The following is a 24,423-nucleotide window of genomic DNA, read 5'->3' as shown; positions in this document are numbered from 1 at the left end:
CACTGAAGACCGAAAGGTTGAATGTGAGTCATATAGTAGATATGATCAACATAGAGATGTTCATCATTGATGACTACCCCATCTCACGTGATGATCAGACATGTGTTAGTTGATTTGGATCATGTATCACTTAGATAACTTGAGGGATGTTTATTTAAGTGGGAGTTCATTAGTAATTTGATTAACTGAACTTAATTTATCATGAACTTAGTCTTAATAGTTTTGCATATCTGTGTTGTAGATCAATGGCTCGAGCTACCGTTCCCCTGAATTCTAAAGCGTTCCTAGAGAAAGCTAAGTTGAAAGATGATGGTAACAACTACACAGACTAGGTCCATAACTTGAGGATTGTCCTCATTGCTGCACAGAGGAATTATCTCCTTGATGCACCGCTAGGTGACAGACCTGCTGCAGGAGCTACTGCAGATGTTATGAAAGTCTGACAGGCTCGATTTATGAAAGTCTGACAGGCTCGTGTTAATGACTACTCAATAGTTCAGTGTGCCATGCTTTATGGCCTAGAACTGGGACTTCAAATACGTTTTGAACGTTATGGAGAATATGAGATGTTCCAAGAGTCGAAGTTGATATTTCAAGCAAATGCCCGGGTAGAGAGATATGAAGTCTCCAACAAGTTCTATAGCTGCAAGATGGAGGAGAACAATTCTGTCAGTGAACACATACTCAAAATGTCTGGCTATCATAACCACTTGACTCGGTTGGGAGTTGATCTTCCAGTTGATAGTGTTATTGACAGAGTTCTTCAATCACTGTCACCAAGCTACAAAGGCTTCGTGATGAACTATAATATGCAAGGGAACGATTCTTGAGCTCTTTGCAATGCTTAAGGCCGCGGAGGTAGAAATCAAGAAGGAGCATCAAGTGTTGATGGTTAACAAGACCACTAGTTTCAAGAAAAAGGTAAGTGAAAGAAAGGGAACTTCAAGAAGAATGGCAAACAAGTTGCCACTCTCGGGAAGAAACCCAACGCTGGACCCAAGCCTGAAACTGCGTGCTTCAACTGCAAAGGGAATGGTCATTGGAAGCAGAACTGCCCCAAATACTTGGCGGATAAGAAGGATGGCAAAGTGAACAAAGGTATATTTGATATACATGTGATTGATGTGTACCTTACTAATGCTCGTAGTAGCGCCTAGGTATTTGATACTGGTTTGGTTGCTCATATTTCTAACTCGAAACAGGAGTTGCGGAATAAACAAAGCTTGGCTAAGGACGAGGTGACGATGCTCGTCGGGAATGGTTCCAAGTTCGATGTGATCGCCGTCGGCACCCTACCTCTACATCTACCTTCAGGATTAGTTTTAGAGCTCAATAATTGTTATTTGGTGCCAGCGTTGAGCATGAACATTATATCTGGATCTTGTTTATTGCGAGAAGGTTATTCATTTAAGTTAGAGAATAATGGTTGTACTATTTATATGTATAATATCTTTTATGGTCATGCACCCTTGATGAATGGTCTATTCTTATTGAATCTTGATCATAGTGATACACATATTCATAATATTGATGCCAAAAGATGCAAAGTTGATAATTATAGTGCAACATACTTGTGGCACTGCCGTTTAGGTCATATTGGTGTAAAGTGCATGAAGAAACTCCGTGCAGATGGGCTTTTGGAATCACTTGATTATGAATCATTGGATACTTGCGAACAATGCCTCATGGGCAAGATGACTAAAACTCCGTTCTCCGGGACAATGGAGTGAGCTAATGACTTATTGGAAATAATTCATACCGATGTATGCAGTCCGATGAGTGTTGAAGCACATGGTGGGTATCATTACTTTCTAACCTTCACATATGATTTGAGTAGGTATGGGTATATCTACTCGATGAAACACAAGTCTAAAACATTTGAAAAGTTCAAAGAATTTAAGAGTGAAGTGGAGAATCATCGTAACAAGAAAATAAAGTTTCTATGATCTGATCGCGGAGGCGAAAATTTGAGTTACGAGTTTGGCCTTCATTTAAAACAATGTGGAATTATTTCACAACTCATGCCACCAGGAACACCACAACATAATGGTGTGTCCAAACATCGTATCCATACTTTATTAGATATGGCGTGTTCTATGATGTCTCTTATCGATTTACCACTATCGTTTTGGGGTTATGCATTAGAGATAGCCGCATTCACGTTAGATAGGGCACCGTCTAAATCGGTTGAGACAACACCGTATGAACTATGGTTTTGCAAGAAACCTAAGCTGTCGTTTCTTAAAGTTTGGGGATGCGACGCTTATGTCAAAAGGCTTCAGCCTGATAAGCTCGAACCTAAATCAAAGAAGTGTGTCTTCATAGGATACCCTAAAGAAAGTATTGGGTACATCTTCTACCATCCGAAGGCAAGATCTTTGTTGCTAAGAATGGGTCCTTTCTAGAGAAGGAGTTTCTCTCGAAAGAAGTGAGTGGGAGGAAAGTATGATTTGATGAGGTAATTGTACCTTCTCTCGAATTGGAAAGTGGCACATCAAAGAAAACTGTTCTAGTGGTGCCTACACCAACTAGAGAGGAAGCTAATGATGATGATCATGAAACTTCAGATCAAGTTACTACTAAGCTTCATAGGTCAACCAGAACACGTCCCACACCAGAGTGGTACAGTAATCCTGTTCTAGAAGTCATGTTATTAGACCAAGGCAAACCTACGAACTATGAAGAAGCTATGATGAGCCCAGATTCTGACAGATGGCTTGAGGCCATGAAATCTGAGATAGGATCTATGTATGAGAACAAAGTATGGACTTTGATGGACTTACCCGATGATCGACAAGCCATAGAGAATAAATGGATCTTCAAGAAGAAGACTGGCGCTGATGGTAATGTTACTATCTACAAATCTCGACTTGTTGCGAAAGGTTTTCGGCAAGTTCAAGGAGTTGACTACGATGAGACTTTCTCACCCGTAGTGATGGTTAAGTCTGTCCGAATCATGTTAGCAATTGCCGCATTTTATAATTATGAAATCTGGTAAATGGACGTCAAAACTGCATTCCTTAATGGATTTCTTAAAGAAGAGTTGTATATAATGCAACCAGAAGGTTTTGTCGATCCTAAAGGTGCTAACAAAGTGTGCAAGCTCCGGCGATCCATCTATGGACTGGTGCAAGCATCTCGGAGTTGGAATATACGCTTTGATGAGGTGATCAAAGCATATGGTTTTATACAGACTTATGGTAAAGCCTGTATTTACAAGAAAGTGAGTGGGAGCTCTGTAGGATTACTAATATTATATGCGGATGACATATCATTGATTGCAAATGATATATAATTTCTGGATAGCATAAAAGGATACTTGAATAAGAATTTTTCAATTAAAGACCTTAGTGAAGCTGCTTATATATTGGGCATCAAGATCTATAGGGATAGATCGAGACGCTTAATAGGACTTTCACAAAGCACATACCTTGACAAAGTTTTGAAGAAGTTCAAAATGGATTAGTCAAAGAAAGGGTTCTTGCCTATGTTATAAGGTGTGAAATTGAATTAGACTCAAATCCCGACTACTATAGAAGATAGAGAGAAAATGAAAGTCATTCCCTATATATGCCTCAGCCATAGGTTCTATCACGTATGGTATGTTGCGTACCAGACCTGATGTGTGCCTTGCCATAAGTTTGGCAGGGAGGTACCAAAGTAATCCAGGAGTGGATCACTGGACAGCGGTCAAGAACATCCCGAAGTACTTGAAAAGGACTGAGGATATGTTTCTCATTTATGGAGGTGACGAAGAGCTCGTCGAAATGGTTACGTCGATGCTAGCTTCGACACTGATCCGGATGACGCCAAGTCACAAACCGGATATGTATTTATATTGAATGGTGGAGCTGTCGGTTGGTGCAGTTCCAAGCAAAGCGTCATGGCGAGATCTACGTGTGAAGCAGGATACATCGTTGCTTCGGAAGCAACACGTGAAGGAGTCTGGATGAAGGAGTTCATATCCGATCTGGGTGTAATACCCAGTGCATCGGGTCCAAGGAAAATCTTTTGTGACAACACTGGAGCAATTGCCTTAGCAAAGGAATCCAGGTTACAAAAGAACCAAAGACATCAAGAGACGCTTCAACTCCATTCGTGAAAAGGTCAAGGATGGAGACATAGAGATTTGCAAAATACATACGGATCTGAATGTAGCAGACCCGTTGACTAAGCCTCTTCTGCGAGCAAAACATGATCAACACCAAGACTCCATGGGTGTTAGATTCATTACAATGTAATCTAGATTATTGACTCTAGTGCAAGTGGGAGACTAAAGTAAATATGCCCTAGAGGCAATAATAAAGTTGTTATTCTATATTTCCTTATTCATGATAAAGGTTTATTATTCATGCTAGAATTGTATTGATCGGAAACTTAAATACATGTGTGAATACATAAACAAGTACCGTGTCCCTAGTAAGCCTCTACTAGACTAGCTCGTTGATCAAGGATGGTTAAGGTTTCCTAACGATAGACATGTGTTGTCACTTGATAACGGGATCATGTCATTAGGAGAATGATGTGATGGACAAGATCCATCTGTTAGCTTAGCTTATGATTGTTCAGTTTCTTGCTATTGCTTTCTTCAATGTCAACTACATGTTCCTTCGACCATGAGATGAATATCGGAGGAATACCTTGTGCGGTATTAAATGTCCCAACGTAATAGGGTGATCATAAGGATGCTCTACATGTATCTCCGAAGGTGTTTGTTGAGTTGGCATGGATCGAGATTGGGATTTGTCACTCCGAGTATCGGCAAGGTATCTCTGGGCCCTCTCGGTAATACACATCATAATAAGCTTGCAAGCAAATGACTAAGGAGTTAGTTATAAGATGATGTATTACGGAATGAGTAAAGAGACTTGCCAGTAACGAGGTTGAACTAGGTATGAAGATACCGACGATCGAATCGCGGGCAAGTAACATACCGACAGACAAAGGGAATTGCGTATGTTGTCATAACGGTTTGACCGATAAAGAACTTTGTAGAATATGTAGGAACCAATATGGGCATCCATGTTTCGCTATTGGATATTGACCGTAGAGGTGTCGCAGTCATGTCTACATAGTTCTCGAACCCGTAGGGTCCGCACGCTTAACGTTCGTTGACGACATAGTGTTATATGAGTTATATGATTTGGTGAACAAATGTTGTTCGGAGTCCCGGATGAGACCACGGACATGACGAGGAGCTCAAGAATGGTGCAGGGGGTAAAGATTGATATATAGGACGATGATATTCAGACACCAGAAGAGTTTCAGAGTGCACCGGGTAGTCATCGGATTGTCGGAAGGGGTTCCGGGCAGCCCTCGGAGGCATATGGGCCTTATGGACCAAAAGAGGGGAGCACACCAGCCCACAAGGGGCTGGCGCGCCCCTCCTATGGCAGCCGGCCTTGGGGAGAAAAATAAAGAGGGATTCGTCCCCGCTTGCCTTCCTATCCCCCCTTCCCCTTTTCCCCCGGAGGAAATAAGGAAGGCGGCGGCTAGGGCAGGAGCCCAAGTAGGATTCAGACCTACTTGGGGTGCCTCCTGGCAACCACGATAATCTCTTAGCCGTGTGTGGCGCCCCTGTCCACAGTTTTGTCCCTCGGTCATATTTTCGTAGTGCTTAGGCGAACCCTGCAGAGCTAGCATCACCAACACCATCACCATGCCGTCGTGCTGCCGAAACTCATCCACTACTTCGTCGTCTTGCTGGATCAAGAAAGCGAGTACGTCACCAAGATGAACATGTGTTGAACGCAGAGGTGTCGTACGTTCGGTACTTGATCGGTTGGATCGCGAAGAAGTTTGACTACATCAACTGCATTACTAAATGCTTCCGCTTAGGGTCTAGGAGGGTATGTAGACACACTCTCCCCCTCGTTGCTATGCATCTCCTTGGATAGATCTTTCGTGTGCGTGGAAATTTTTTGTTTTCCATGCAACATTCCCCAATAAAACTCCCCATTGATGGAACCTTCTTGACGTCGTAGTTATTGATGGTAGGAGTTGCAACGAGGGAGGATTGGTGTCCTAGACTCTAGGGTAATATTTGGGCCCAAACATGATGTCTTCTTGTGGCACTACATTTAGGCCCCATATGGGTTTGATTGATCGAGGACAAGGCGATGACTCATTTGATGCAAATGAGTCATTACCTTGTTGATTATGATGAAATGCTGGAGTGATTGTGGAGATCTTCTCCTTTGGAATATATATGACTAGCTTCTTTGTGTTTTCTCTGCGTTTTGCTGGTAGCCAGTGCATGTGGCAGTAGGGCTGGTGCTCTGTGTTTGGCATCTAAAACCTATGTTTTTCAGTTCCTGGGCCTTTTTATAGTGTTTGATTTGCATCGGAATGTTGTTTCACTTTTGTTTTTGTTTCGTTATATCTCGTAATGGAAGCTGGCCACTATTTGGATCGAATGAAAAAGTTAGATTCAAATGAATTTTATACTCCCTCCGATCCATATTAATTGTCGGACCAGATAGAGTAGTATATTTAGAGGATTTGGATCCTTGGGAAATTTACTCTACTTTGGCCATTTGATTCCCTTGATTTAAATCCTTTGAATTTTTTCCTTATGATCCAATTTCATCCTGTTTTGTGGAAAATTTACATCCACTCAAATATGTTTGTACAATTCTTTTGTTATTTCTATGTTATCAAACATTGTTTGATCCAAACTCTTGAAGCTTTTTATCCTATAGGACTCAAAGGGCAGGGTGCTTTTCATTTTCCTACTCCTTTATTTTGAGAATTCCATGAACCAGAGAGGCCCTAATGTTGTTATCATGTTTAATTTAGGAATTAGTCCATTTACTAAAGTGGAAACATGGATGGTGACCCTTGCTTTTTATCTTTTCAAGTGTTTCCAACCCAAGGCTCATTGTTCGTAATTTCGAGGCTTTTGGTAGATTCACATTGAGTGTAAGGGCAACTGCACCATGACGAGGGGCACAAGCATATACTTGGGATGAACTAGTTTTCAAGATCCTAAACCAAATCCTAGATATTTCCAAAAGAAAACTCAATTTTCTTCCAGTTTTCATCTTTCTCCATACCATGGAATAGTTTCTATCGGGTACTACCTAGCTAGTAATACGCCTCAAACGTATTACTAAGGAGAGAGTTTTCTATCTAAGTAATACGCCTCAAACGTATCTATAATTTTTTATTGTTTCATGCTATTATAATATCACTTCTGAATATTTTCTATAACAATTTAGATTATTTTTCTGGACTAACCTATTAATTTATATTATAGTATCACTTCTGAATATTTTCTATTAAGCTAGTTGTTGTTTTCTACATGCTTTTGATTTTTCAGAAAATTCATATTTATGGAGCTCAAAATAACTTGGGGATTTATTCAATCCATTAATTCGGTCCAAACTAACATGCAACATGATTTATTCGATCTTGGGGATTTTTTTGATGAATTTGGTCCGATGTAAATAAAAATAATCCGATTTGCATGAACTTTGTTTGGTTTATTCAATTCATGTTTAAAATTTGCACGAACGTCACAGGCACGATGTTGGATGGTCGGCTCTTGTATCCACGTCTGGGCGTGTCCATTGACCGGTACTGAGTTTGACTTAGGGGGCAGCGTTGGAGATGATACATCCTGCAAGACGAGAAACAATCTGAATCTTGGAGAGAACAAACGTGGGAGATAACCAAAGCATTTATATTCGTGCGCCGATTGGCAATTCAGTTCTCGCTTTTGAAGGTGGGCCTATTATTTTGGGCCTATGGTTGGATAAAACTAAGAAGATTATTGATACTTATTGTCTCCTTGTTATTAAGGCATCTCAAATGCTAACCCCTAAACGGACACCCCAAATGTCCGGAAGTGGTCCACGGGGATGATGCGGGAGGGAGCCATCCAACGCTTATTCATAAATTAATTTGTCTATGTCCGGTTAGGAGAAGAGTGATGAGAGGGGATAAATAATGCATGTGGTTGCTTTTGCTGGAATATTGTGTTGTAGTGTCTGGTTGGAAGAAGAAAGAGAGGGACCATGCAGATGGAGAAAGAGAAAAGAGAGAAGGACCTCGTGGTTCCTTTTGTTTGGTTAAGTGCATGCCTGGACACTTCCGAAGCTCCCCCAAAGTAGGTTTCGATTTTGGGGGAAAACGCATATGAATTGCTACGCTGACTGATAGAATTCTTATTGGTTGAATTTTTTACCGAAAGCAATCCGAACACCATAATTTAAGTATATATCATAAATTTGAGGGTCTTCTTCGAAGAAGCCCTTAGAAAACTATTGGCACGGCTACGCATGCACTGACGCACCCATCTCTATTTTTAATGAAGCAGTTGGTGAATAGTCTCCACGGTTTATTTTCCCTGGGTTTTTTCGTCTCTCCTCCCACCATCCCCTCCCATCCTGGTCCATCGGTTTATTTTTCTCTCCACTCTTTATTACAATCAGGACTTTCCTAACGTATAACAAATCACGGATTTAACTTCCTTAAATTATTGATATCAATCGATTCCTTTTATTGGTTCAATTTGTCTTAGGAAACAAATAACAAATTTTAAGTAACAAATAATAGATTTGAATCTAACTTTCCTAACTTATATAAATCAATCGATTTCTCTCATTAGTGAAACCCGCGCAATTGCGCGGCTAGCATTGAAATAACTTGAATCTTGTGACGTAATGTTTTCGTTGTTTCTTCATGCCATCTTGTGGAATAATTTAAGAGAAATAAGAAGCCATAATTACGATGGTTGGTTCGTAGTGCTAAAACTTGCGCACATGTAGAAATGTAGGCCCGAGTAACTTCACCATCTAGTAATGGAATCTACCATTGAGCTTGTATTCTTTTGTTTGACTCTGGCAAACAATGATGTCTCAGCACTCCTAAAGTGATTTAGCCATATTCAATAAGATTAAAATGATTGGTGATCTACCTACTTGATGCATTATTGGCATCTCCTGCCACTTATGCTATTTCTTTATCAATCTTGTGAATGGAAAAAAATATGTGAATCATCTAATTAAATTTTCTATTATGATAGAAACAATACACAGAAATAGATATATGAGATTTAGTTTCATAAATTAGGTAAATTATCGAAGGTTTTAAATATTACATAAGGATGAATAATCGATGTAACCATTAGTTGAGTATTTGTGTTTTGATGTCTCCTTCAAAGTCCTTCGAATATTAAGTCATCTATATTTTCTAGTACACATGGTGTTGTGTACCAATATGGGTGTATATTGTTCAAACGTGGGAGTATAATGTATAATAAATGTACTTTAAATCGTCGCCTAACATTTTCACTATATAATCTGGCGCGCTTACATTATCGTCTTAAGTTTGAAAGTGTTGTCCAAAATGTGTCTGTTTTCCCTCTAACTATAATTTATTAATAGCTTTAATTGACCAAAGTACTTTATGATCTAAAATTAGCACATCCCTAACATGTTAAAACAGGAGATTTTGAAGATAATTGAACTTAGTATATAAGCTTTATGGGTATTGTATCCACTCCATTGTACAAAAAAACATTTTTAGAAGATAAGTATTATAGGAATGCTAATATTTTGTGAAATAGTGTAATTCTCCTACCTATTTTGTTATGAAATATCTCAATATTCTCGCCCCTGATCCTCGCATGTGCTGATGGGAGACTTCAGTGCCAAATACCCTGTTGATTTGAGGCAAAAAAGTAAAAGCTATCTGAGGCATCCATACAAAATATTTTCTGGAAAATTTATTGTAATGTATTCTACAAACCATTATCCAAAAGAATCCGACACCTGCAAATAAGAAAAGAAAATCTGAAATATATAAACAAACACTATTGGTTTTCTCCAGAAAGTTATACTACTATTGTTTTACATAAACGGAGACCGTAAGCATTTGGTTGTTATTTCTAGGATAAATGGACATGATAAATACCATGAATCTTTTGCTCTTTAAAAAAAATATTAGTTATAGTTTCCATTCAGTGTGTACCAATTTCAACTGAGATGGCGCAAAGATCATAGTGCTTACCATTCAGTTATTGTAAGCGTTTAGTTGTTATTTCTAGGATAATGAAGGCCACAATAATTCAAGGTGTACCAATTTCAACTGAGATAGCTCAAAGATCGTAGTGCTTACCATGAATATCAGGAATGTAAATCTATGTTTGAGAAGTCATTTAATCAACATGTACCCTCTTACGCTTAACTCCAAGTACCATATACTCACGTCTTTTACAATTATATGGTCTAGAGATATTGGCACACGTCCTAGGTTGAAGAAATCTCCACTACTTCTAGAGTAGGCAGCCAATGAATGCGCAACCTTGTTGCTCCCTCTCAAAATCTTAGATGCTACAATTTTCGAAATTATTCATTGCTGGCCTTTGCTTCCACATACGTCATCCAGTGTTGGTCTCTTGTACATTTTTTAACTGGCTCCTTTGCTTCCATACGTCGTCCACAATCTGGATCAGTGTGTATCGCTGGTAGTTAAAGCCAATCAGTCTGCACCAGTGTTGGGCCCTTGTACAGTTTTTACAAAGTTTGTACCCGAACAGCAGGCCTCTGCCCTTGGCTTCCTCCATATTTTTGCAGCCTGGCAGTAGACAATCTGCAGAAAACCTCACATCCCCATTACTGTTTCCAGCAATCGCCCAAGCATTTGCCAATCCTGATGCCACAATGAAGGAGGCATCGGTGTTCAGTTTCAGAAATCCTTCTGGGGTTGCACACAAAATATTACTGGCACTGGAAGTATCGGCCTGAGTAGCCACATGTAGTTTATGTGCAGGTTTCTTTCCCTTTTAATCTGATTCATCTTGGATTTCATTTGTTAGACAAACCCAATAATTCTTCAGAAAACCTACCGACTGACCAATGGATGCCACTCCTTCGCCATGGACAGTGTGACGACGCAAGTATTAATTGTGTTATGCACGCCATATATAAAAGCGGAAGGATTTTATCTCGGACCTGACCAGTGCATCTGCAATCACCATTACACCGTTGAAGACTATTTTTTCTGTCTTTTTAAGATCGTGGGATAATGACTATAGACTTAACCAAACATGCGATTTTTTATTGTTGTTGTGCTCTCCATCTAGTCCTTGCATAGATACAAAGATCTTTTTGTTGTTGTGCTCTCCATCCTTGCATCATCTATACAAAACTTGAGCTCATGTAAGTAGTGTAACTGGCTGCAGGCTCGATAGTCGAACATACAGGGCGCGAGTCATAGACGAATAATGCAGCCGGCATGTGCTTGTGTTATAGCCGCTAAGATCCCCTAATAGGAGGCGCGACCTGGCCATGAACGAAATCTTACCTGGTTGTCGTTGTTGCGTCGCCAGGCCCCTGGTCCATGGTTTCTTCAGGCGGTTGACTCGGAGAGCCGAGAGGTACAACGCCATAGCATCTCCTCCTAGCTTTCGGCCGAGAGGTAATTCAACCCAAACAATTCTGATGTGATTTTCAGAGAGGAAACAGCGACCTTGTTACTGCTCGTGATGCAGCGGCGGCATACGTGAGTTTGTCTTTGTGGGGACCTAGCGGAGTTTGCTTGGATTACGTTCTCTTTCCTTTTCCAACACGACATGATTTTTGTTTCCTATTTTTATTTCTGGATGATTTCTTCTTTATTAAAGGAAGAGACAAAGGTACGGCAAGATTTTTTTTTCTAAATCATTGCAGCATATACACGTGACAATGTGTACTGTTCAATATGTTTGCTATGTACATATTAGCTTGTTACATAAAAACTTTAAATCTTGGCCATTGTTGCTCTAATCGGACGGTGTAAATAATATTGCCACATGTGGACAAACGTGATGGCTTGTTTGTCTCTTGTCTTCATTATATAATAGATAACAGACACGTCACAAACTTTCCTCTCAATAAATAGTTTTTTAACATTTGCAAACTTTCCTAACCAGACACGTCACAAACGGGCAGGTACTGATATCATGTTACCAAAAAATAAAACCCCATTTGCATAGAAATCAGTTCAAAATCCTAACTTTTCTAAATTTTTACCTTTCTTTGATAACATCCAGTATTTTCTATGTTTTCCACCTATTGAAGGAAATCACCCCTCTATCGATATTAGCATTTTTTTGGAATGAGATCTCTGGGTTATGATTTTTGCGATTTTTTCCAATTGTGACCTCTCCTTCCGCTCCGGCTCCTTCTCGCATAATCACCTCCACCACAGCCAGCTGACGCCACCCTAGACCTCTTGCCTCTCCACACCTTCTCCGCCACCTCCTCCTCGTACTCCATTGATAATCCCTCCGCCACGTTTGTCCACGACGGTGTCGAGGGCATGGCGCAACAACATACCAGTGATAGAGCAGCGCATAGCAGCAGGAAGAAGCACGCAGAGGCGAGGCGAGCGGCCAATGGTGGAGGGCAGAGATGCGGCCGGCATGGCTGAGGGGGCGGCCGGCAGAAGATGATCGCGACAGGAGGCGGCGCGAGGCAGGGGCGCGACAGTGGCGCGAGCGAAGGGATAGGCGGCAGCAGACGGGGCGAGCGCAGCAGCGAGAATGTGACGCGCGGCCAGGGTGTGCATCGCGCGGGGCATAGTGGTGCGGTGGCTGTGGCGAGCGTGATGGCAACGGCGGGCGAGACGGACACGGTGTGGCACGTGCGTGGGCATGGAGAGCCGGAGAGGGAGTGGCCCCGCGGGCGCGGAAGCAGAGCTGAAGGCTCGGGCATGGGCGCGCATAGGAGCGGGCATGTGCCACGGGGTCAATCCGAGGAGCTCAGTGGCTACCCCTGCAATGGCCATGGCGGACGGCGGTTCTCGGCCACGGCAAAATACCTAACGAGAGCAAACGAGAGGGGAAACTGGGGAAAGGCAAGAGGAGATCACGGCGGTGTCAATGGCACCCTAGGGGAAGACAGGGGAGCTCGGGGCAGCGCAGATCGAACGACAATGTCGCGGTGGCCGAAGGTTGAGGAAGATGTCAAGGACGTCGATCTGGGGGTGCTGGATTTGATCTCGTTGGCGCAGATGAATTAGCAGAGGCATTCGGAGCTCCTCGACAAGCTCCTAGCCAGCAGGGAGGGCAGTGGCCATGTGGACGGGGTCTGTCATGGTGGCCGTGGCATCTAACTTCGTCCAGATCACCGGGATCGAGCGAGCGAGGAGGAGAAGTGGATCTGGGAGGGGCGTCGAGGAGGAGTGAGGCCATGGGGGCAGGGGAGGCAGGGCGTCACCCTTATCCATTCCCCTTCAATGCCGGCGAGGTGGTCGGGCGGGAGCCCAGCTCTGTAGCGACGGGCTCGGGGAACAGGAGAAGACGACCGTGCGAGGACTGGACCACTGGGCCGGTTCGGTGGCAAGGCCCGGGGGTAGGGGAATCTCGTTTTTCATCGTCCTTTTGGTTTTTAATGTATTCTAATCCGTTTCTCCTTTTTAACACCATTTTCTATTTATTCTTATATCAACTAAATGGATTTTGTTAATTGTGAAACTATGCACACAATTTGAGCATAATATTTTTAGGTGGCACAAAAAGTTTGGGGCCAAAAGGAAATACATAAATTAGGTTTATATTTAATTGGTTATTTTAACTACTGTTGGACCTCTTATTAATTTGACAAGATTTAATTTTTGGGTCAAATAATGTTGGGCTCAATATGTCAAAGATCAGTGGAATTTATAGAATATGGTGAACATTTTAGTTTTACTGTTTGACAAAATAATTTATTTGACTATTTTAAATTTGAATTGGGCTTTGATTTTTATCAAGTGGCAGTTTGGCTTAGCAAGCCTGATGACATGGCATCATTAGGGGAAGGTCACTGTAGCTAACGACTTGAGGTGTTACATAATCTTCCCATTTCTGAAATTTCAATGTTAAATGATTGGGGAATATATCACACATTAGTTCAGTCAAGCTCACCACAAGTCCACACATTATTGTCAATTGAGTAAGTCTTATTGACGGGGAGAATAGGCTATGTGTGTGTGTTACAGAGAGAGAGGGAGAGAGAGTGAGGAAGAGGGAGGGGGACAGAGTGTGTGTGAGGATTTGATGGTAAAAAAGATCGACAATGTCGTAATATTGAACTCTTAAAGTTAATGTGGCCCTGTTGCAACGCACGGACGTTCTTCTAGTATAAAATAATGCTCTAGAATGATTATATAAAAGACATGAAGGTCTGCAGATTACATATAGACGTGATAGATACAAGTAACTATCACATTCTCACTCTAAAAAAGAATACATGTATTCACCCGTGATAATGACTACAGCAGTAGTTAACAATATATAAGCTCATATGTGCGCGTGGCAGCTGATCAATATATGCGTTCAAGCCATGAGACCAGCCGCCAGTAGGGCGACGAGGCCAAATCCTGCTGTGGCACCGACGGAGGTAGCGGCGGAGGAGGGTGGCGCCGGGGGAGAGTTGCTCGCGCCAGGACCTGCGGCTGGCATGGGTGAGGACGGCGAAGAGGAGCCCGAGGCGACGTCGATCATGACCTTCATGCTGGCCGCGGCGGTGGGGCTGCAGTGGCCAGTGATGCCGCAGATGAAGTAGCGGGTGCCGGTGGCGCTGAGGGGGATGACGTCGTTGCCGGACTTGAAGGTGTTGATGGCGCCGTCGATGCTGCAGGAGTCGTAGCCGGCCTTGCTGACCTCGACCACATCGTGCGCGGCGGACGAGTACTTGAAGACAATCTCATCACCCACGTTGAACTTCTTGCCGGACACCCAGCTGCTGTAGTCGGTGTTGAGGGTCCAACCGCCCTGCTCGCCGACGTTGTAGGTTACCGCTGACGCGGTGCCTAATAAGGCGGCCATCGCGGCCACGGCAAGGAGGGTAATCTTCATGGCAGCCATTGATTGCGGTTGAAACCGGAAGGAGGAATGCAAAGCAGAGGAGGTAGAAGGGAGGTGCTGCTGAATGCTGATGCTTAGCGGGGTTTGGGTTGCTGTTGTGTCTGCTGCCATGCCCTTTATATAGAAGCAAGCGCCTAGCGAGGCCGGTTGGGGGGGCGCGCGGTAGGTTCGTGGAATGGCATTTGGATATTGAGATTTGCTGTTGAATTGTCATGTGCGTTTGAACAAGCGACCAGTACGTGGTCAGACGCGGCCCGGGCTTGGTTGGTGGCCGGCTGACCTTTTCTGGCCTGGCTACCGTTCCACCTTCACATGGACGCGGTCTGCGCTACGTGCCGTGGACCGTCACAATATGGCATGGAAGTACGTTGGTGCTGTCACCATCGAGCTAGCTAGCTACTCCGGCTAGTTGACAAATGACAATTCAAATTAAGCGGCTCCAGGTCACAAGGAGAACGAGCATAGGCCGGGTTTGGTTCCTCTCCCTTTCTTTAAAGATTTCTGCGGCTTTGCGTGTTACAATATTGCAGCCGTTGTCCAGACGCCGGTCCTCAGCATGGACATGACCGCGGCAACAGCACGAGTATTTCTCGAAGGGTTTGTTGGCTGACTAGGACCGGGTTTGCTCGCAACTGCTTCTTTCTTAATTCCGAACATATTTTTCTTTTGAATGTTGTTCTTAACTGCTAATGTATCATACTAGTTTTTTGCTTCATCATTTCTGGTGCAGCAACCACATCCGTCATCACAAGTCACGATTACGTCACTCGTGACATACTTCACACACAGGGCACATTGCACTTTGTACTTCCACGGTCAACAGGTTCCTAATATGATCTGGCTCTTTTGCACTTTCGACAGGGATTTGAAGTGGTGCCCTACATTTACCAGGCTAAAGGCTATGCTTCCCTCTTTATCTAATTTGATTGACACGTTGTGACATTGGGGATTTGCAGGGACCACCGGAACAAGCTGGTTCTATCTTAAGAATGCCACGTAGGATAAATGATGAGGTGGAGGAGAGAGAAATCGTAAGATAAGGCTTGTCTTCTCTTATTTAAGAGAAGACAAGAGATGATCTCTTAGCATAATTTGTCTCACCATATTTCTAGGAACAACTAATTATTGAAGATAAGGCTAAGAAATGACCCATTGTAAACATGTTTTTCTGTCATCTCTAATTTACATGCAAGACTTAGGATAAGACTATCTTATCAACCATTGTACATGCCCTAACCGGTCCGCCCCACAACGCACCAACTTGAGCAACTGCGAGTGCAAGAGGATGGGCCTTGACCGTGGATCACCGCCCCAAGTGGATAAGGATAAGATCATTTTTCTGCAAGAGATACTCCCTCGGGTCCTTTTTACTCCACGTAGTAGATTTGTGTCAAGTCGAATTTTGTAAAGTTTGACCAAATATATATTAAAAAGTATCAACATCTACAACACCAAATATATATATACTACGAAACTATATTTCATAATGAATCTAACAATATTTTCTATAAGTTTGGTCAAAATAGAGATGCCTTGATTTCGGACAAGACTTATATGCAGACTAAAAAGGACCGGAGGGACTATGAGAGATGGGTGTCATCTTCGCGTGGGACCGTGGTTAGTTATCGGTGACTTTAACTTGATAGGCAAACAGAAAAACAGTTATGCTTTGTCCACTAGGCAAGTCATTAATTCGGCCAAGTGTTTCATCCTTTTTTGAAGGACTTGAATATCTGGTTGTTGCTCCCCGCATGGAAGGACAATGTGAACCGATTCGATTGCTGGCAGAAGCAAAACCCTCAACGAACGTTTTGATTTGCTACAGAAAAGAAGCAAAGGAGCTCCTATTTGTCGCATTCTGCGGCAAAAGGACGACCCTTCGCATAGGAAGCGCCCTACTGGGCCGGCCCGTTGGGGCAGAACAGGACCTGGAAAAGCTCGAACGACCTTCAACAAAAGAGTACCTGTACCCGAAACCGACACAGGTGGGTAGGTAGAGAATACCTAAGGGCGCGAGACAACTCTCTCTAAGAAACTCGGCAAAATAGCCCCGTAACTTCGGGAGAAGGGGTGCCCCCTTATAAAAGGGGGCCGCAGTGACCAGGCCCGGGCAACTGTTTACCAAAAACACAGGTCTCCGCAAAGTCGTAAGACCATGTATGGGGGCTGACGCCTGCCCAGCGCCGGAAGGTCAAGGAAGTTGGTGAACTGATGACAGGGAAGCCGGCGACCAAAGCCCCGATGAACGGCGACCGTAACTATAACGGTCCTAAGGTAGGACGACCCTTCGCATAGGAAGCGCCTGACTGGACGGGAAAATGCGCAAAAAAACAACGGCGCCCGTGAGGTGGGATTCGAACTATGGATCTCCGGATACTGCACTAACCATCTGTACAGCTACAATGTTTTATTGACAAATACATAGCCTGATGTCTAAAGAACTATGAGCAGCGATGTCAACTGAACATTACTTAACAAATTGCAACCAAAAGTTCAAATTTCGATCACGTTTTGGAAAATAAGCAATTTTTATAAATGCGAACAATTTCAAAATTTTGAAACAGCTTATGAAACTGCAAAAGAAATTTCAAAATTCTTGATTTTTTTTACAAAAGTGAATATTTTTTGAATTTGTACAAAACACTTGAAAAAGGTACATCTTTTGAAATTAAACAAAATCTCTAAAACGATAAAATAAATAAATTTTCATCACATTTTTTAAAACACAAATACTTTTAGAAATTCCGGAAAATTCCTAAAAGCACGCTTTTTTTTAATTGGTGATTTTGTTTGAAAACTAGAATAAAATTTGAAATCTCGAACATTTTTGAAAAACCCAAACTTTTTCGAATTGGTGAACAAAAATTTAAAACAGGAACAAATTTTGAAATCCAGAACAAAATTTTAAAACTGGGTGCAGTTTGAATATCCCGAAGAATTTTCAAAATACAAACACTTTTTGTATATATATGAAAAAATGCAAATAGAATCATTTTTCTAAACCTTCAAAAAAAATTAAAACAGGGACATATTTTCTAAAGCACGAACAAATTTTGAAACTTTGAACTTTTTCAAAAATTGCGAACATTTTTAAAAGAATGAACAAATTTCCGGAACACAAACATATTTTCTAAGCGCGAACAATTTTTGAAGCTTTGAACATTATTTGAAAAATTGCGAACATTTTTGAAACCGTGAACAATTTTGACTCCTGAAAAATGAAGATTTTGAGGACAATTTTTGAAAAACAAAGATTTTTATGGGAACAATTTTTCAAATTCTGAACATTTATTGTAAAGTACAAAAAAAGGGAAAATCCTGGAAGGTTTTCGGATTTATGAACAAAACAATAAAAGACAACGATTTTAAAAATTGAAAAAAATCAAAGATTAAAAATAAAGGAAAGTGAAAAAAAGAAATTAAAACAAAAGAAAAATAAACACAAATGTGAAACAGGAGAGAAAAGAAAAAGGAAAAATAAAAAAAGAAAAGACTGAATAATAAAAAACCGCACCAGGAACTTCTAGAAGTTTCCCAAAACCAGAAAAAACCGGCTGAAACCTCTAGAAAGTTCCAAAACCGGTGACGGTGAAACACTTAAATGGGTTGGCCCAGTTGGAACGATCGCACAATCTCCCTTTGCGAAACCTCGACAGTTTGCGGCAAAGCGCGACGAATAGGAAATTCCTTGTAACCCTCAGCGAACATTTTGGTTTGCTGCAGAAAACATCTCCCCAGCGAACGTTTTGCAGGACATGCCTTTTTCCAGGCCTCTAGGCCCAATCATCATTTTTTTTGAGCACTAACAATTTAAAAATAAAAAGGCCGCATGGCAAAATTTTAGAAAAATATGTGTACTAATGATTGGCAAACATGAAGGAAAAACAATCAAATTCCTGTTAAAATCAAAGGCAGGGATTTTGCAAAAAAGAAAGAAGTAAAACATGATTGACATGGCAAAGTTTAAGGAAAAATTGTTCACTATAAACATGAATTTTTTTTGAAAATGTATGTAAAGATCACATGACAATTTTGAAATCCCAAAATAAATAGTGTTCATATTGCCATGGTTCACTATTTGCCATATAATTTGAAAAAAAAATCTGAAATTTCCATGTTTTGAATTTGTCATGTGATTTGTCACATCTAGAATTTTCATGTGACGGAGTTTCAATCGGAATTGTCACATGTAACAAAATTAACATGAGAAAAAAATAAACTTTGAAAAAGATACAAAAAATTGTCACACTACCTTCAATAAAACTAACAAATTCTAATTAATAGAAATGCCATGGTGTAACAATAAAAATTGCCATGGTCTAAATAATAAAAGTTTCATGCTACCTATCATAAAGCTACCATGGTCTAATAGTAAATTTGCCATAAAAATGTCATGGTATCTATATAAAACTACCATGATCTTAAAAAGAAAATTGCCGTGCTACCTATAATAGAAAACCATAGTCTAAACATGGTCCAATTAATGAAAAGTGCCATGATGTCTACAATAAAAACACCATGGTCTAAATAATATAATTGCCATGGTCTAATCAATAAAGCTACCATGGTCTACATAATGAAAGTGACATTCTACATACAATAAAACAACATGGTCTAAATAATAATTGCCATGGTCTAAAAATTATATAACTGCCATGCACCCTATAATGAAATTGCACATGACAGATTTTAAAATTTGGTTCTCTAAAGAACATGGCAACTTTTAGGAATTTGTAATGGGCACATGGAAAAAGTTAGGGATTTTGTTCTTTGAAAAAAGATGGAATTTTTTTAGGAATTTATTAGAAGTGGCAGTCACTTGTGGTTGAACTATGTTCGATCAAATGAATTGCCCATCATAGTAAAAAGGTCATCAAGCAACTCTGGATATTTAATGGACAGGCAAGCCAACCATTCTCAAATCGGAGCTCACATAGCATTAACTAGCGGGCGAAGGCACGATGACACGCCGCACCCGTGCAATTTCTTTTGATTTGTACAATTATTGTTGCTGCTTAAAAACTGTAAGAACAACAGAGTACACATGTTGGATGAGTGGATAAGTATATTTGGTTGAACATTATGGGTACATTGCATTGGCTAGATGATACAAATTTGGTAATGAAAAAAGAAGATCCAGTGAAGTCCAATAGTTTTGTTATAGGCTAAGCTATCATATGTAAATGTGAAATGAAAGATTGACATGCTAAAATAGTGAGACCATTTAGTAACATGGGTGGTTTGACTCTCCAGTTGTGATAGTACATTCTTTTTTTTCATTTACTCTAAAATCTTCAAATAACTACTCTCAAGTAGGAAGCTGATGACCCACAAGTATAGGGGATCAATCGTGTCTTTTTGATAAGTAAGAGTGTCGAACCCAACGAGGAGCAGAAGGAAATGACAGGCGGTTTTTAGCAAGATATTCGCTGCAAGCACTGAAATTATCGGTAACAGATAGTTTGGTAGCAAGGTAATTCGTAATGGGTAACAAGTAACAAGTGTAACAAAAGTGAAGCAAGGTGGCTCAATCTGTTTTATAGAAAAGGACAAGCCTGGAAGAACTCTTATATAAAGAAAAACACTCCCGAGGACACATGAGAATTATCATAAAGTTAGTTTTCATCATGCTCATATGATTCGCGTTCGTTACTTTGATAATTTGATATGTGGGTCAACCGGTGCTTGGGTGTTGTCCTTACTTGGACAAGCCTCCCACTTATGATTAACCCCTCTCGCAAGCATCCGCAACTATGAAAGAAGAATCAAGACAAGATAATTCTCCGTAAAGTTTCAGGACAAGTTTGTGGCGCGCCCCCCCAGGTTTGTGGCCACCTAGTGGGTCCCCTCCTGGTATTTCTTCACCCAATATTTTTTATATATTTCAAAATAATTCTCCATAAAGTTTCAGGACATTTAGAGTTGTGCAGAATAGGGATCTCAGATTCGCTCCTTTCCAGTCCAGAATTCCAGCTGTCGGCATTCTCCCTCTTCATGTGAATCTTGCAAAATAAGAGAGAAAAGGCATAATAATTACATCATAAAGTGTAATACCAATCCATAATGCAATAAATATCAACATAAAAATATGATGCAAAATGGACGTATTAGAAGCCGACATGGAGAAGCTACTCTCATGCTTAGAAGTGTTGGAGGTACCCTATGCAACGACATCAAAAGTCAGCTTTAGTTGCCTTCTCGTGGCATTTTCTAGAGCTATAATTGGTAAACATGATTTTTTTTTCACACAAATGATGCCATAATCAGCAAATAGTGGCTTAAAACATAATCCTAATATAATTGTATGTCGTACAAACGCAATGTGCTCTAATTATCATTTAAACATTCTCTATGGCTCTTAATATTTGAACAAAAAGATGTTAAGCCATGGTTTTGTTTATGACTTATTGAACCGAAACATCAAATTTGTCTTAACCACAAGTCTGAAATAAACAGGGGAGTTAGGTCCAATTATAGTGCCACGATAAAGCGAGCTTATGTCATCTTAAAATATTACTGGTTGCTTAACCAGTGAGAGATAAAAGAAGAGAGACTAATAATTAAACTCATCAAACCTAAAACAACTCATTATTCAAGGCAATCTAACACAAAAAAGAGTTCTTTCTGCAAAAAAAAAATCAAATTTGCTTGACCGCCAAATTAAATAGCTACCAAAGAACTAGCCTTATGTTAATTCAATTTTTGCATTGACCCACATAAGAGATTTCCCCCCTGAAACTTGCTGATTTAGTTGCTAGAAATGGTGTTTAATAGCAAATGAATCAAGGCTAGTACTAGAATATTATTGTTTCATGTAAGAGAACGAGGCACACAAAATAATTGCCACAACAATGCTCAGATGGACAAACAGGCAAGATTTTTCTTTTAACAATAGATGATAATCAATATACTCAATTCTTCCCAATGGATACACATGACAAATACATCATATGAAAAAAAGTTGGAAAGTGTCAAACATGCATGCCTAGCTAATTACATGACAATGCTAGAAAGACCGTCTGAATTAGAGCATGTGTTTGCTTGATCAATCCAAGAAGATTCATCTTTGAAGTGGAAATGCTTGCTAAAAACATGTGGAAGGAGGGATGGAGAAACTTATAGGGAGCACCAAAACAATGTGTTGGTACACCCTTAAGATCTGGAATTGTTAAGGCCTTCGTGTATGGGTGACAGATCGGCCATAGGAGTACTCTAGGATATACACCAGGGAAACTAATGTCGAGCACACGATAATGTCGACCGTTTTCATTATGTGAAAGTCCCGGCAGAGGAAAGGGCTGTAGGTGATGGCATGTTCTGCTTCTTAGGGCGATGAAATCATTCCTATGGGATCGTGCGTGGTAGCTGGTATAGATGATGGATAACCGATCACTTGAAAAACAATTCATCTATACATTTGTAGTATTACATAAGATACAACTTTTCATACCTAGTTCTTTTGCATGGCGGAAGCATCAAGAATTAAAATTAGAAAATTGATAACTAAAAGGAATTATTGCCAAAGAGAGAATGGGATGTTCTTCATATAGAGTGAAGTTGAGTTTAAGAAAGAATTGGATAATCTAGATCGAGATAAACAAATATAATTTGTAAAAATTATAAAGCTAACCTAAAGATAACTATTTTAAGAAAGAGGTAGTTGTAAACCATGTGAAAAAAAATAAGTGAACTAAAAGCCAGCAGCTTTGCTACTGGGCTACTTGCAAGTGTATGCAATGTAAGAGAAGGTAAACTAAATAACCATCTAAATTTAAACTAACTTGCTTATTGGCTAATTAGCTCCACAATAGATCAGTGTACTTTGTACTACAAAACATCACCTAAAGCTCAAAAGCACAGCTACATGACCTGTCCACATGAATTATCTAAAGTGTACGTCATGATTATCACCAATTAATCCTTGACTTTAGGGATGAGGATCTAGGGTTGAACGAAAAAAATATGCAACAAATGACTCTTGAGATCTGGAGATGGGCACATAAAGGGCACCATAAACAAATAGATCAATGAAGCAGCAGAGGTGTCCTAGACAACTAATCCTCCTCGTCATAGACCTGCACACAACACATTGTGAATAAGAATTGTGTATCTGGAAGAAGTGTGCCAAGCAAGCACGCAGACAATGCATCTCTAAGTTTAGCCACTAATCTACCCAAAAATCCTAATTAATTCAAAAATAGCGGTGAAGAAATATATAAGGGTAGATACACTTCAAATGAGAAATTATAAATCAATTTTGAGGGGAGAGAGAGAGTGGCTGAAGATGAAATGTGGATCATATGGGTGAGTGTATGTGTATGTACGTGGGCATCAACATTGACTACAAAGACGCATGCGTTGACTTTGTCAATCTCAAGATGTAGTGTTGGCTCAGTATCTCGGAGGTGCTTATAGAGGTAGGGTGTGTGTGTGTGCATTCATAGAGGTGAGAGTATATGCGTGTATGTGGGCATCAACATCGACATCTAGCACACCTGTGTTGACTTTGTCAATCTCAAGATGTTGTGCCGGATCAATACCTCAGAAGTGCTCATAGAGATATATTGTGTGTGCGTTCATAGGGGTGATTGTATGTGCATATATGTGGGCATCAACGTCGACTACGAAGACGCTTGCAGTGACTTTGTCAATATCAAGATATATATTATGCCGGCTCAGTATATCGGAGGTGCTCATAGGGGTACGATGTGCGTGCATGTGCGTTCATATGGGTGGTGCATGTGGGCATCAACGTCGACTACGAAGACGCCTGCTGTGACTTCGTCAATACCAATATGTTGTGACGGCTCAGTACCTCGGAGATGCTCATAGAGGTACGATGTGCATGCGTATGCGTTCATATGGGTGTGTGTATGTGGGCAGCAACATCAACTACGAAGATGTCTGTAGTGACTTCGTCAATATCAAGATGTTGTGCCGACTCAGCATTTCGGAGGTGCTCACAAAGGTACGATGCGCATGCATGTGCGTTCATATGGGTGAGTGCATGTGCGTGTATGTGGGCATCAACATCGACTACGAAGACACCTACAGAGACTTTGTTAATCTCAAGATATTATGCCGGCTTAGTGGGCATCGATGTCGACTATAATACACCTGCAGTGACTTCGTCAATCTCAAGTGCTGACTCACTATCTGGAAGGTGCTCATACTGATAGGATGTGTGTGCGTGCGTTCGTAAGTGTGAGCGTGTGTGTGTATGTGGACATCTGTGTTGTACTGCATTAGAAAATCAGTAGCAAAACACATACGAAAATCAGTAATAAACCACATAAAAAAGCAACCACGTGTCAGTTGGGAGAGGACTCACTCAAAGTACTTCAGACGGATGCTAGGAGAGCTAACTAATTAGTAGCTTTAATTCTTTAGTATATTCGTCTAGTCAAGAAGTTAGCAAAATTACTAGTGAATTTGTTTATTGAATCATCAATCAGTTAGGGGAGGCTGAAAATGAAACCGAAAAATGCTGAAATTGGAGGCAAGGCGAAAATTTGTGCAATGAAGATAAGAGAGAAACATACAAGCAGAGGATATAGCTGGTCTTCACATCATGAGTGTGGACGAAG

The 24,423-nt window shown here is 40.8% G+C and overlaps 1 protein-coding gene across 1 annotated transcript; it reads right to left on the bottom strand.

Annotated features, from left to right (window-relative positions):
* Positions 1 to 14,106: 14,106 nt before the first annotated feature.
* Positions 14,107 to 14,936, bottom strand: LOC119291451 (mavicyanin-like). Its single transcript, XM_037570204.1, has one exon. The coding sequence runs from the start codon at positions 14,834 to 14,836 to the stop codon at positions 14,306 to 14,308; it is 531 nt and encodes a 176-aa protein (XP_037426101.1). The 5' UTR covers positions 14,837 to 14,936; the 3' UTR covers positions 14,107 to 14,305.
* Positions 14,937 to 24,423: the final 9,487 nt, after the last annotated feature.

Source organism: Triticum dicoccoides, chromosome 4B, assembly GCF_002162155.2.
Source record: "Triticum dicoccoides isolate Atlit2015 ecotype Zavitan chromosome 4B, WEW_v2.0, whole genome shotgun sequence".
Taxonomy (NCBI): domain Eukaryota; kingdom Viridiplantae; phylum Streptophyta; class Magnoliopsida; order Poales; family Poaceae; genus Triticum; species Triticum dicoccoides.
Note: the sequence above shows the minus strand (reverse complement) of the source record. Positions and strands in the feature narration are given on the sequence as shown.